Source organism: Saccopteryx leptura, chromosome 2, assembly GCF_036850995.1.
Source record: "Saccopteryx leptura isolate mSacLep1 chromosome 2, mSacLep1_pri_phased_curated, whole genome shotgun sequence".
Lineage (NCBI taxonomy): Eukaryota > Metazoa > Chordata > Mammalia > Chiroptera > Emballonuridae > Saccopteryx > Saccopteryx leptura.
In genome coordinates, this window is record NC_089504.1 from 277,079,981 (window position 1) to 277,094,004 (window position 14,024).

At 41.7% G+C, this 14,024-nt stretch overlaps 1 protein-coding gene across 1 annotated transcript; it reads right to left on the reverse strand.

Moving 5' to 3' along the window:
* Positions 1-2,640: 2,640 nt before the first annotated feature.
* On the reverse strand, positions 2,641-13,804 carry DYRK3 (dual specificity tyrosine phosphorylation regulated kinase 3). Its single transcript, XM_066361891.1, has 3 exons — positions 13,563-13,804; positions 11,636-11,747; positions 2,641-5,272 (listed from the first exon to the last, which is right to left on the reverse strand). The coding sequence occupies exons 1-3, from the start codon at positions 13,637-13,639 to the stop codon at positions 3,698-3,700; spliced, it is 1,764 nt and encodes a 587-aa protein (XP_066217988.1). The 5' UTR covers positions 13,640-13,804; the 3' UTR covers positions 2,641-3,697.
* Positions 13,805-14,024: the final 220 nt, after the last annotated feature.

A 14,024-nucleotide genomic window follows, 5' to 3' on the forward strand; every position in this document is an offset into this window, starting at 1 on the left:
GTTCATTCAGAATCTAGGGCCGTGATGGCGAACCTTTTTATAAAAACCGCCCACTTTTGCAGGGCTGGTCAACCTGGTACCTCCCGCCCACTAATGGGCGGTCCACCTTTCATGGTGGGCAGTAGTGGAGCAACCAAATGGCGCCACGATTGGCCCACCATGAAAGGTGAAACACCCACTAGTGGGTGGGAGGGATCGGGTTGACCAGCACTGCAAAAGTGGGTGGTTTTTATAAAAAGGTTCGCCATCACGGATCTAGGGACTAGTCTTTGGTTTAAATCAGGGGTCAGGAACCTTTTTGGCTGAGAGAGCCATGAACGCCACATATTTTAAAATGTAATTTTGTGAGAGTCATACAATATGTTTAACACTAAATACAAGTAAATATGTGCATTTTATGTAAGACCAACACTTTTAAAGTACAATAAGTCTCTGAATTCTTTTTAATAACATTGTTATGCTGTTGCTAACCAATGATGAATAATGCACTTCTTACCATTAATGCAACGTCTGATGCTGCAAGGTTTTGCTGATGGCTTTGTAGTCTGGTTGATACGTGGTGAGGTTAAGCTTCATGCAGGCGTTGAGACTTCCATCCGCTAAATAGCGTGATCGTAGGTTGGTATTAATGTTCTTTAGATGTGAGAAAGACTGCTCACATGCATACGCAGAGCCAAACATTGTCAGTACAGCAATACTCACAAGCTGCAGTGTGCGGTATGTGATGGGAAGCATATTCCAAGTTTTGACAATCAGCTGGTCCGCGGGTTAAAGTTTTTTCATTTCTCCCCACTTGTGTTTGCTCGCCAACTCTGCTTGCTGTCGTGCAAGTCTTTCCAAATCTTCATTCAGTGACTTGAACTTACTCACCCACATGGCTGAGGCCTTCAGGTCAGCAGCTTGTAGCTCAAAATCTCTGACAGAGACACCAGAAATGTAACTCAGGTTGGCACTGTCCACTGCACACTCGTGTGGATGGGTGATGAACTTAAAAAGACGAGTGCGCTCACGAAATTCTCCAAAGAGTGCTTTGAATGACTGCAGGAGATTAAATGTGAAGCCCTCTAGCTGCTGGAAATCAAGATGTTGAGCAGGGTCACTTGCTGTGCATGCATCTTTAAACTCTCCCAATTTTTCAAAGTGTAGTAAACGACCTGTTTCAATGTCAGCAATAAAGTGTTCCAGCTTGTTTTCAAATGTCAACACTGCTTGTTGAAGGGATAAGACTGTATTTCCAACGCCTTGCATTTTCACATTTAGCTGGTTCAGATGTTCAGTCACGTCCACAAGATAGAACTTCAGGAGCCACTCAGTGTTAGCTAGCTCAGGATGCTCAACATTTTGCATTTCAAGAAAAGTCTGGATTTTGCTCAGACAAGCCGCAAAACGGCTGAGCACCTTCCCTCTTGACAACCAACACACATTGCTGTGCAGAAGCAGACCAGGATAATTATTCCCAACTTCATCCAGCAGTGTTTTAAACTGGTGATCATTTAAAGCTCAGGCAACAATAAAGTTGACCACCTGAATGACCAGCGACATCACCTCACCAAGCTGCTCACCACACATCTGAGCACAAAGTGCCTCCTGATGTAGGATGCAGTGAAAACTTAGGATGGGTCTCTTTTCATGTTCACGAAGAAGTGCTATGAATCCTGTTTTTCCCCACCATGCTCGGAGCACCATCAGTACACACCGGAATAAGTTTATCCATCAGTAGTTTTTCTTTAGCAAACTCAGTGAAAGACTTGAATAAATCCTCCCTTCTTGTTGTCTCTTTCATAGGCAAAACAGCAAGACTTTCCTCACGTAGTGTGTCACCGACAGCATACTTTGCAATTACACTGAACTGGGATAAATGGCTTAGGTCTGTTGACTCACCCAAAACGAGAGAAAAGAATGGTGCTGCATTTATGTCCTTCACTTGTGTTGCCTCAATTTGATTTGTCATCATGATGGTACAATCGTGAACAGTTCTTGCTGACAGAGGCATGTCTTTTATTCGTTTATCTTGTCTTTATCCGAAAAGTCGTCAAAAAGTTCATTGGCAACATCAAGCATGAATGTTTGGCATACTCCCCATCTGTGAATGGCTTTCCGTTTCCCACAATTGCTAAAGCACCAGCAAAGCTAGCCGAATTCCAGTCACCTTGTTGGGTCCAAACATGGAGTTGCTGCTGACTAGCTTGCACTCTGCACAGTAGCTCTTGACATGCTTTCTTCCTGCTGTCCCCCGCTGGATATTTTGGTGCAAATGTAGTATGGCATGTGTCAAAGTGCTGCTTTATATTTGACCGTTTCATCGATGCAATTTTATCATTGCATATTACACACACTGCAGAACCTGATCTCTCCACAAAGGCGAATTCCTCTGTCCATTCCTGCTAAAAAGTACAATACTACTCATCTTTTTTTCTTTTAGCCATCTTCTTCGTCAAAAGGATTTCTGCAATTAGCTAGCTGACTACTTGATGAAAAGGAGTGAAGTTAGTTTACTTCCTGACCTCACAATGACCCGTGTACATTACGCATTATCCAGTAAAAATTTGGTGTTGTCCCAGAGGACAGCTGTGATTGGCTCCAGCCACCCGCAACCATGAACATGAGTGGTAGGAAATGAATGGATTGTAATACATGAGAATATTTTATATTTTTAACGTTATTTTTTTTATTAAAGATTTGTCTGTGAGCCAGATGCAGCCATCAAAAGAGCCACACCTGGCTCGTGAGCCATAGGTTCCTGACCCCCGGTTTAAATTGAAAGTGGGAAAATTGTGGCACAGTAAGGTGGCAGACAGCTGGAAAAAGAGGAGAGAAAGCAAAGAAACCAGTTATGTTTACCTGATAGTGATCACTTTTGTAAGGAAGAGAGTCCATAAAAATGTAGCAAGGAGGCCGGTCCCTGGGGTTCCCAGGAATGAGGAAACTGCAGTTTGCATGCCAAGTCTACCTTTAACGTCTGGGTCACTTGGGGTAAGGAAGCTGCTTTGTCTTCCTTAGAGACCAGAGGGGAGGAAAGCATCTGACTCAGTAAAATGCTTTGAGCGCCCAAGAAACAAATCAGAGACAAAAAAAAAAATTTAAAAATAACTACAACATAAAATAAAAACACTACATAATACAGAATTGAAGAGAAAACAAATGAGTCATGAACAAGCAGGAACACCAGTTCCCCAGGTGACCAACAGCTGCCCAGAGCTTCCTCCACCCTGAACTCCACTGTGAGCCGTCACCTAGAATGAGCCCACAGAATGGTCTGCTGGGGCAAGAGAACTGGCTTCGGCTCTCATCCATAACTGCTGCCATGTCCCAAATTATTTCTCAGGAACAGATGCTGAGGGAGATTAGAAGTGAGAGACAGTCAGAAGAGACTTTTTGGTCTAGCTTGACAGAAAGGGACTTAAACCAATATAACAACAGACAGGCTAATGTACTTCTGACAATAATAACAAAGATGCATAGACCTATAAAAAGTCATTTAATGTATATTCCAGGATGGCCAATACAAGCTGGTTAGGTAATTAGCCCTTGAGTTCTTTTTACAGCTATACAAAAATGTTTTGCCTTGTGAAAAAAAACCTAGTCTAACAAAAACATATCCACCAATGGCTTGTATTTTTCTCTTTTCCATTTTCAGGTTTGCAAGATAATTAAAAATATATACATGTGTATGTATTTCTGAGCATCTCACTGTCCATCAGCTAATCAATTTTGGCAACACACTGCACAGAGGTATACCACCATTGGTTTCAGACATTAAGTTAGCTTTAAGCTTATTGGCTATGCCAACAACTGGAGGCAGCTTGGAACCCAGTCCCTGGAAAGCATTCACAGGATTTACTACCCGTTTTCCTGATCCCTTCTCAATAGTGAGAAGTCGGGGAACAGACTTGCTAATCCAAGGGTGTCTTAAAGCTTGAGCTGGCGTCAGGCGGGCAGAGGGGTCCCAATGAAGACACCTTTTCAAAAACTCTATAAACAAGTAGTCATCACACCCTTTCAGTGCTGTCACCCAGTCTTTGCTGCCTGGGGGACCCCGCTTTTTACCCCTACGTGAGCGACCCCCCACAAGCACAACCCTCCCATCTGCCTGAGTGGTCACAGAGCAGTAGCGAGGCAGGCCCTTGGAGTTAATGAAGTACTTGGCACGCTTGGACTGCTCCAGAAGTTTGGGTGGCGGCATCCCTAGGAGCTCCATAATACAGGCCAACTGGTCTCCTTCATCCTCCCCAGGGAAGAGAGGCTGTCCTGTTAAAAGTTCGGCAAGGATGCAACCAAAACTCCATATGTCGATAGGCGTGCTGTAGCGGCCTCCTAAGATGACCTCCGGAGCTCTGTAGAACCGAGACTGGATATAAGTGTACAATTTCTGGTACTCGAAACAGCTGGACCCAAAGTCAATGACCTTAGTCGCACTGCGCCCATGGTGCTTCAGGAGAATATTTTCTGGCTTCAGGTCACAGTGGATGATCTTATTTTTGTGGAGAGCATCCAAGGATTGCAAAATGGATTGAGCAAATTTTCGTACTAACTGGACGCTAAAACCCTGAAACTTGTTTTTTTTAATTAGCTCATAAAGGTCTATGCTCAGCAATTCAAAGGTCATGCAAACATGGTTCCGGAATGTGAAACTTTCCAGCATGTGGATAACATTCATGCTACCAGTTTTATCCTGCTTCCTCAGGTGCTCCAAAATCCGGATCTCCTCAGCGGCTTGACGGTGGAAACGCTTTTCGTTGCGCACCATCTTCAGGGCCACGTACTGTCGGAGTTTGTGATCATAGACCCGGGCGACCTGCCCAAAACTTCCCTTGCCAATAATTTTAAGCACCTCATATCGATAAGCTAGATGGTCTCGAGGTACATGAATATAAGCCCCTTCTGCATCATCATACCCCCCATTATTTGGACCACCAAGAACTCCATGTCTTTTTTTGGCATTTGGACCCACAAAGTAGATTTCTGGGTAACTGGCGATTTCCAGCTTCTCATAAGCAGTGAGTTGGTGTTTGTACTGCTTTAGTGCTTGCTCTGGAGTCAGAGGCACAGCTTTGGACACTTTGGGTGAACCACTGGATTTTACCGTAGGCAAACTATCTGAGCTTTTACCCTGAGAAACAGTAGGAGAGCATTTTTCAGAGTCACTGACGCCATCTGACTGAAAAGTATCAGATCTTCTGTTGCCAAATTCTTGAAACAGCTGTTCTACCTTAATTTCGCCTCCATTCAGAAAGCCCTGAGTATGATCTCTTGTTAACTGCTCAGTGGTGATCTATGGAAAAGAAAAATGAATATACCGTTAAAATCACAAAAACCAATGGAAGGATGAAAGAATCCTCACCCCCTCCCAACACAACAAAACATATCCAGTTGTTAAAATGACATAAAAGTGAGATATAAAAAGCAGGTGTCTAGAAACTTTGTTATATTAAACCTCAGACTCCCTGAGTATTCTAGCCATCCTTACCCTTGCTTTGTTCACAAGATCGTCCTTTTACCATACCTTAACCAGCCTAGGGTCCTTGTAATAGGTATGTCTTTTTACTGAGAATGTTTTCTCCCCAGTCACTCAAATCGTACACTCTTTCAAAGCCCAATTCAAGTCCTCTCTCTTCCACTTAGAACTACTTTAAGTCCATACTAATTAACCTCACATCTTCACTAGTTTTTCAAGTCTACCACAAAATCTGGCACTTGATTGTCAGTGTGTGTGTGTCTCTGTGTGTGTGTGTGTGTGTGCACACGTGCATATGTATCTACATATATACATACTGTTTTATATTTTTTACTAACGACTTCAAGTACATTTCCAAATCTTGAGGCATTATAAGCATGATCAAAACAATGTATATATATATGATGGTGAAGTGTTCTGTACATAACAAAGTATGTATTATTAAAAAACAGAGGCAGAATTTGAACCCTGGTCTTCTGTCAGTCCAGGGCCCTTTGAATTAAAATAACTTGGCACCAGGTTCCCCTGCTGCCTGTACTACTGGCTCTCCAGAGGGGCTGAATGCTGACCATCACCTGGAACCAACTCAGGCCGCATCATCTACTCTTAGGTCCCTAAATAAGTTACCGCAGCTTTCTAGCTCAGTTCATTGAATCAAGTTCTAAGGCAAAAAAGAAGTCTTGAGATCATCTAAAATTCTTTATGTATCTGAATGAGAATGAGAATCTAATGCCCTGGCACTTCTCGTAAAAACTCTCCTATAAAGGGTCTCTCTCCCTCTCCCGTACACATACACCTACTCTTTCTCAGCATGAGCCTCGGTGATAAAGACTACTATTACTTGCCCTGGCCAGGCAGCTCAGTTGGTTCAAGTGTCGCCCCGAGACGCCAAGGTTGCAGGTTCCATCCCCAGTGAGGGTACATAGAAGAATCAACCAATCAATGCACAAGTAAGTGGAACAACAAATCAATGTTTCTCTCTCTCTCCCTCTAAAATCAATAAATTAAAGAACAAAAAGACATATTACTACTCTTTTTACTTGATTTTGCTTAACCTTTGCAAAAAACAGTAACCTACAGAAGAAACTTGCCTCTGAAATGAATCAAGATTTTCTGAAATGAGATGGAGGAAGAGAAAATAAAAAAGCCAAACACTAAAACAACAAACAAAAAGAAATGAAGAAAAACTTCAGAAGGTGATAGGAGGAAAGAAAAAAACAAGAAAAATAAATGTTAGCCCTGGCTGGTTGGCTCAGTTGGTTGAGCATCACCCTGAAACGCCAAGATTGTGGGTTGACCCCTGGTCATTGCACACATGGGAGTGACCAATGAACGCACAAGTGGAGCATCAAATGAATGCTCCTCTCTCTCGCTAAATATACATATCATATATAAAATACTAATCAATCACTAGGTAGAAATTTTTAAAAAAATTTTTTAAGAAAAAAATGTTAAATCTGCCATTAAAAAAATAATTCTGGGACATTTCAAAGAACATCTGTTTCTCTGAATAAACCCTGAAGAACTATACTCCGATCTGTTTGACAATTTCTGACAGCCTCTATGATCAGGGGTAGATAATTCCAGGGCAGCTCTGAACTATACTTATACTCTCTAAAGAATATGATAAAAGTTTAAAAGTAATGATCCAAAGTGGTCAAGCCTTTAAAGACAGAATTTTAATATAACCTAAATAAACAACATCTGGCCTATTACCTGAACTACGTAACAATATAAAATATGAAAATATAAAGAAAAACAATAAAAATGATGAAAATATTTAAGTGTTGACCTACTCTTTTAAAGACAGCTCTTAATCTAAGTTATAAAAGCAAAACATTAGTTCTTGCCTCCTCCTTTTAGGTCATTTAATCAAATTAAACATTTACAGAGTACTACAGACGAGATGGGGCGCGTCCAGGGTGGTATGGCCGTAGACTATAGAGTGCTACAGCTGAGAAGCAGCCAGGACAACAATAGCCACACTTTGGCATTTAGTTTTAAAGAAAGGAGGTGAGATATGGGCTAGGAAAAATCTGTCTGATACTAAAATTAATAACTATCACTAAAAATATAAAAGGCCTTCTAATGTAACCTAAATAACTTTAAAAAATATTTTATAAAATATAATGCAAGATTTTTTGCATCAATGATTAAATCTAGTAACTATTCCTGTTTTTAAGGATGAAAAAATATGAAGGTCTTATCCATCCATCCAACATTCACATGAACACTTATTGCTCACTATTACAAATACTAAAAAATGAAAAACAAAAACATAGGTGTTCTCAAGGAACTACAATCTATTAGGAGACACTTTGGCTACACTAGGGAATGATAATTGTTTGGTTTTAGGTAGATACATATAACAAAATGAATATTTGCATGCACCTCAGCCAGTTTTCTTTAACATTTTTACTCCCTAACTTAAATGCATATGAATATTTACTGCTAGTCTTGGGGACACATCACGCAGCAAGGTGAAGTCAGAAGGCCTGGGTTCAGGTCCTGACTATACTGCTTAACAGTTGTAAGTCCCTGGAAAGGTTTCTTAAGCTTTAGCCCAATTTCTTAGCCTCAGTTTATCTGTAGAATGTGGACAGGATGTTGTATGAATCAATTAATAATAATATATGAAAGACCCTCACAAACTATAAAACATTTTAAGAATACTGGTAATAATAATTCCTAATATATCAAGGAATATATATATTTAAACTCCTATACACCCTCCCTTTCCCCTTTCAGATTATCTCCTCTCTCTGTGATGCCTTCTTCCATATTCCCAGTCTCCCTCCACTAGACATCTGGCACTAAATGTGCCTTCTGCTCCGTCAAGGCGCCCACAATAGTCTTTCCCTGGGGATGCACAGAAACACCTCGCCCACTTTCTCCCCCACATAAAACTTACTTTCAACTTGCTATATGTCACCTCTCCAGAGATATTTAAACTTGAACAGAAGGTGAACACCTTAACTCAAAGGCATTACTCTGTAGGAACTGCAGTCACCAATGACAAGTTGATAGAAAAGGTATTTGCAGTCCAGGGTCCATCCCTGGGTATTTCACCTACTCTGCCTACATTAAGACTACACTAGCTCTGGAGGTCTTCATTTCTGTTTGTGATCAAGAGAGGGTCTCAGGTACAGGACATTAATAAGAACAGATAGAGCACAGAAACTTAATTTTCACAGAACTCTTACAGTAAGATTAAAAATGTCACTTTGATTTCCTGACTCACGCTTTTTCCAAAAAGCAAACCTAAATCTCTCTCCCTGAAAATTAAGTCTTATTTTGCCCTCTGGAACTACACAGAAGTATCCAAATTTCACATCAAAGCCCTCAGATAGCTAAAAGGGGCTGACCTGCCCCTAGCAGTTTTTAGGGTCACCATCCCTATTACATTCTCTCCCTCTCACGGCTTGTGTCAGGCTCCTCATTATCCTATTCACGTTCTCAATCAGGCTGTACTTTATGTCTCCCTCAAAATGTAGCTCCCAGAACAGAACATGATACTTCAGGTATATTCATTATGGATTATCAGGGTTCCAATCTCCAGGCCATCTGAAGAATTCCAGGAAGGAATTTTTCCACACAGGAAGGGGTTCTCTCCTTAGAGTTCTTTCCTTTCCTGTAATATTGGCCTGAATCAATTATGTATCAAGTCTGCTGTGCTATAAATAAAATCTTCCTTCCATTGTTCTAGGAGAAGCTACAGTTTTCACACATGCTAGAGTGTAATAGTTTTAAAACACTGTATATTTCTAGTCTGGATTTATAATCACAATAACCAAGCAATGTACATGATCAACTATACCAAATAACTATGTAATTACTGTATATCCAGAGAGACAGATAATGCCAGGTTAATAATGTTTTATTTAAGAATGCTTTACACACACTGTTAATTTGGAAGTCTCTTGACATTTCAAATAGAATCTTCAACTGTATTAATCAAGTCTTAAAGATCTTATTAAGAAGTTAAAATCTTTTTCATCCAGACATAAAACACTACCCTCTCCCCAGTTGACCCCAAATCTCTGCAACATAAAGCTTAACCCAATAAAAGCCTATGAGCCGATGCCTTGTGTTAAAATGAGAATGTAAGTATATCTTGAATAAACAATGACACTAAAAGACTTTGTGTAAAAAGGTGTCGGGATAGATTCATGGGATCATGAACTGTAAGTGTAACCAAGAGGTCAAAAAGCATTTTTCAACAAAGTGTGCAAAGACACCATTGGGCTAGAATCTAAAATCCTGTTTCCCAAAAACCATTACTTTGAATACCATACAGTAAGAAATTTATTTTGATCCTGAAACATACAATTTAACTGACCTTCTAGAAGGTGATGAGCATTAGCCAACTCTGAATTAAAGTTAAAAGGAACTTTAAGACACATGTTAATGCACCAGCCTCTTACAGAGGTGCTAACTGGCAGCAAGTAACCAAGAAATCTGATGGGCAACACAAGGAATATGTGGTTCTGGGGTTCTCAAAGGTTTTCACGTGTTAAAGAAATACATTTACAGAGAATGAAAAGGGACCTCGCTTCACTCCAGAGAGGAGATTAAAAACAAGGTGACCAGCCCTGGCCGGTTGGCTCAGCGGTAGATCATCGGCCTGGCATGCGGGGGACCCGGGTTCGATTCCCGGCCAGGGCACACAGGAGAAGCGCCCATTTGCTTCTCCACCGCCCCCACTTCCTCTCTGTCTCTCTCTTCCCCTCCCGCAGCCAAGGCTCCATTGGAGCAAAGATGGCCCGGGCGCTGGGGATGGCTCTTTGGCCTCTGCCCCAGGCGCTAGAGTGGCTCTGGTCGCGGCAGAGCGATGCCCCGGAGGGGCAGAGCATCGCCCCCTGGTGGGCAGAGCGTCGCCCCTGGTGGGCGTGCCGGGTGGATCCTGGTCGGGCGCATGCGGGAGTCTGTCTGACTGTCTCTCCCCGTTTCCAGCTTCAGAAAAATACAAAAAAAACAAAACAAAAAAAAAACAAAAACAAAAAACAAAACAAAAAAAAAAACAAAAAACAAAAACAAACAAACAAAAAAAACAAGATGACCAACCTTCCAAATATATTTAGCCCACACTTTGTAATATTAATCTTGTAAGTAGTGAAAAGACTGATTTGCAAAAGCTGACAAAAAGTTGGGAAGGACTAAAAAAAATACAAGTCATTTTTTTCACTCAGAAACAATTTTAGATCTTCAACACAGAAACATGAAGGTGAAATATTATGTAGTCTATTCATAATTTGTTCATTAGATGCTACACATTTCAAAGTCACAGGATACCTTCTCTTTGTCATGGAACTTGTCCAAACCCTGCTCTCCTTGCTACGCTGAGGGAATATGAATTAGTTTTTTTATTATCTTAAGTAAAACAGTGTCCAAAGCTAAATTTCTGCAGTCTCTAAAATGATTAAGTGCCTCATAAACCAAACTGTGCTGTCACGTATTATTTATCATCTGCAAAATAGGTGTCTTCAAACTGATGGTTGCCAGAGGGGTGAAAAAGGAGAAGGAACTTAAGAAGCATAAACTTCTAGTTATAAAATAAGTCACCGGATGTAAAGTATAGCATAGGAAATGCAGTCAATAACATCGTAACAACTACATACGGTGCCAGGTTGGTACTAGACATACCACTTTGATCCCTGTGTAAGGTGTATAAATGTAGAATCACTATGCTATATACTTGAAACTAATATTATATGTCAAATATCATTAAAAATAAAATTTAAAAAGAAGAAATTAAACTAAAAAATGGTTCTCTTTAGCATACTAACAAGCTAGACCTACCTTTCTATATTGTAGGAGAAAAACCTGCAGATCTATGAACTCAGGGATATTTTCTATTCCTTGTTTTTGTTAAATGGAGCTTTTGTACACTGTATATATCATCCTACAATAAAATATAACCTAGATAAAAGTAGCATATTAATTTTTTCCTAATATCATCTAATTTATTCCAGTGATTGAAAGGAACAGGCGGTCTCCAAATCAAAATCAATATGAAAAGCTAAACTCAGACCACAGAAATTAACATTCCAAAGTCAAGAGAAAACCAAAAGGAAACAAAGGCTCCGGGTTGTCAAAGAGATGTAACTGTACCTTGGGCATTGAGCAGCACTTCCTCCTCTTAAGACAATTACAGCACAAAGAATCACTTCATATACTTACATTTAGTCTTCTAGGTAGAGTTGGTTCAGAAGGATTGCAGAGAACATTCGAACAGGGTGGACATTTGGTTTCATCTACCATCATGAAGGTATCATAGACACCATCCCCCAATCTAGTTGAAAGGATTACAGATAAAATCTGTTAGTAACTGACGTACATAAATTTTTATTTCCAAAACATCCTGTATCTTAACTGCTTCATACCTGCTACAAAGAAGAATGAATACAAATAAATGTCTATACTGCATTTTGGCACTGAATACAAACAAGTGGGGTGTTTGGTAGAGGAAGAAAGGAAACCCAAGTTTTTTCTTTTTTTAAGAGAAAGTAGAGGATATCTAGGTTTGTCTCTTGAGATAGTTCAAAGAAGTCTTACTTTCTAAATGTTGTTAAAAAGAAGGGCTAGCAAAAGGGATCTCATTTCATTTACTACTTGAAAATGAAGGCTAGTTTGAATCTGAAACCCCAAAATTAATCAAAACAAGGGGGAAAAGAAAGAGAGACAGGTCACTGTATTTTTCAGATTTGGATTCTAATCTGAGCTCTACCATGAGCTGCACTGCGTCCCTCCTGAGCCTGTGTTTCACATGCTATAATTGGAAGAATAATTCCAGTCTACACACTCTGTTCTCGCAGGCAAGAAATAAAAGGCCTTCTTAGGTCTGTCTTCTTTTTTTATTTTCTTACCTATTTAACATCTACATAATTTGCAGAAAAACTACAGCTAATATTAAGGGATCCTCTAAATTACACAATGTTCTAAATTTCATTTCTTTTTATCCACTCCATTTTCTGGTGGATGGTGGAAGCTAAATGCTAAATGATTTAAGATCATTTCTCTCTTCTTTAACGCTGCCTCAGCCCCAGTAAGGAAACACAAAAGACGAAGAATATTTATTTAATCCACAAGATGGCCCTGAATAATGTATTTCATCTACCACCAAGAACATGGATTTCCCAATTAAACACATTAGCACTTCATTCTATCATTTCTACATGATATACAATTATGATGACTGGGTTGCAGGGAAAGATTTTGTTTAAATCTTTTAAAATATGCTGCAATACTTCAGTTGCCTTTAAAAACTGTTTTGTAAATAGTTCGAGTTTTCTAAATTGATGTGTTATAAGAATACAAACCGTAAAAAAAAAAAAAAGACAAATATTTTTGAAATGTTCTTTTTGAAACATGCTCACATTCTAACAATTGTTTATATCTTTAATGAAAACTGCTTCAATGACAATAACTAAAATTCTGGGTGTGACTGACTCTGTCAAAAGTAGGAATAAAACACACAAAACAGGCCAGAGGTCCACATTTAAAGAGAAAAAGATAAAGAAGATCTGCAGATTTCTTATAAATCATCAGAGGAAATTATCCAAGGAAGTCTCCATGCAAACGAAGCGAGGATGGGGCTCTTCTCTCCACTTATGTGTAAAATACAAAGCACGGTGGAGAATCTGTCAAAATAGCATCCACTGAAAGCACTATCAGCAGAGCCCCTCACCTGCATATCCAAAGCCAAATCGCACCACTCACCGCAAAGCCCCAAGAGTTCAACCCTTGGTTATCAGCTCTGAGCAACAGGGCTTCTCTGAAAGCGACTGCTCCCTGTCTCCCTCAGTCTGCTAAAAAGTCCCAGCTCCTCAGAGTTCCTTATCATATACACCCCGATCTACGGCTTGAGAGATCATCCCAAGGGTGAGAATTCCTCTTCCCCTGTATCCCCCCCCCTAGTTCCCTCCCCGGCTCTGGGGGGGGGGGGCTGATGGAAGAGGAAGGGGTTGGGCCGGTTCCCGGGACGGGGCCAGACCCCTTCCTCCGTCTCTCCAGCTGGGGTTCAGGCCTTCCCCGCCCCCCGACCTCGCCTGCCAGCGCCAGCCGCTCAATCGGGCGCCTCCAGCCCGTTACCCGGCGGCGCCGTTACCTTCGCTGCTGGGGCGGGAGTCCGGCTCCGGGCGGCCCCGCATCCTTCCGTCCCGGCCCGCGAGCCGTGCCTCCCATCTGCTAGCTCGGGATCCCCAGGGGGAGGGGCGGCAGTTGGAGGGTCCAGCGGGCAGCGTCCACCTGCGCCCGGGCGGCTGCCTCCTGGGCCACTACGCTCCCCGGGGACCCTCGTACAGACACTGCAGCTCCGCGCGCCTTCGCTCACGACTGGCCCCGGCGGTAGCGAACAGGAAAGGCAGTGGCAGGCGGGGGAGCAGGGTGGTCGCCTAGCAACCGCGGCACGCCCCGGGAAACGCCTCTGCGCAAGACGCGGTGACGCACGGAGGCGGGGCCCGAGGCCCTCCCTCACCGCGCAGTCTCCAGCAGGTTGGAGGCGGGGAGCCGCCTACTCCGCGGGCGGGTTCCGCAGGTGGCGAGACGAAGGCCGGGGTGGTGGCGGCGG

Excerpts from the sequence above, each read along its gene's own strand:
- DYRK3 (XM_066361891.1), bottom strand. The coding sequence starts at position 13,639 with ATGGGAGGCACGGCTCGCGGGCCGGGACGGAAGGATGCGGGGCCGCCC. Across the intron at positions 11,748-13,562 it reads CTCCCGCCCCAGCAGCGAAG|ATTGGGGGATGGTGTCTATG; the intron begins GTAACGGCGCCG and ends CCTTTCAACTAG. Across the intron at positions 5,273-11,635 it reads CTCTACCTAGAAGACTAAAT|ATCACCACTGAGCAGTTAAC; the intron begins GTAAGTATATGA and ends TCTTTTCCATAG.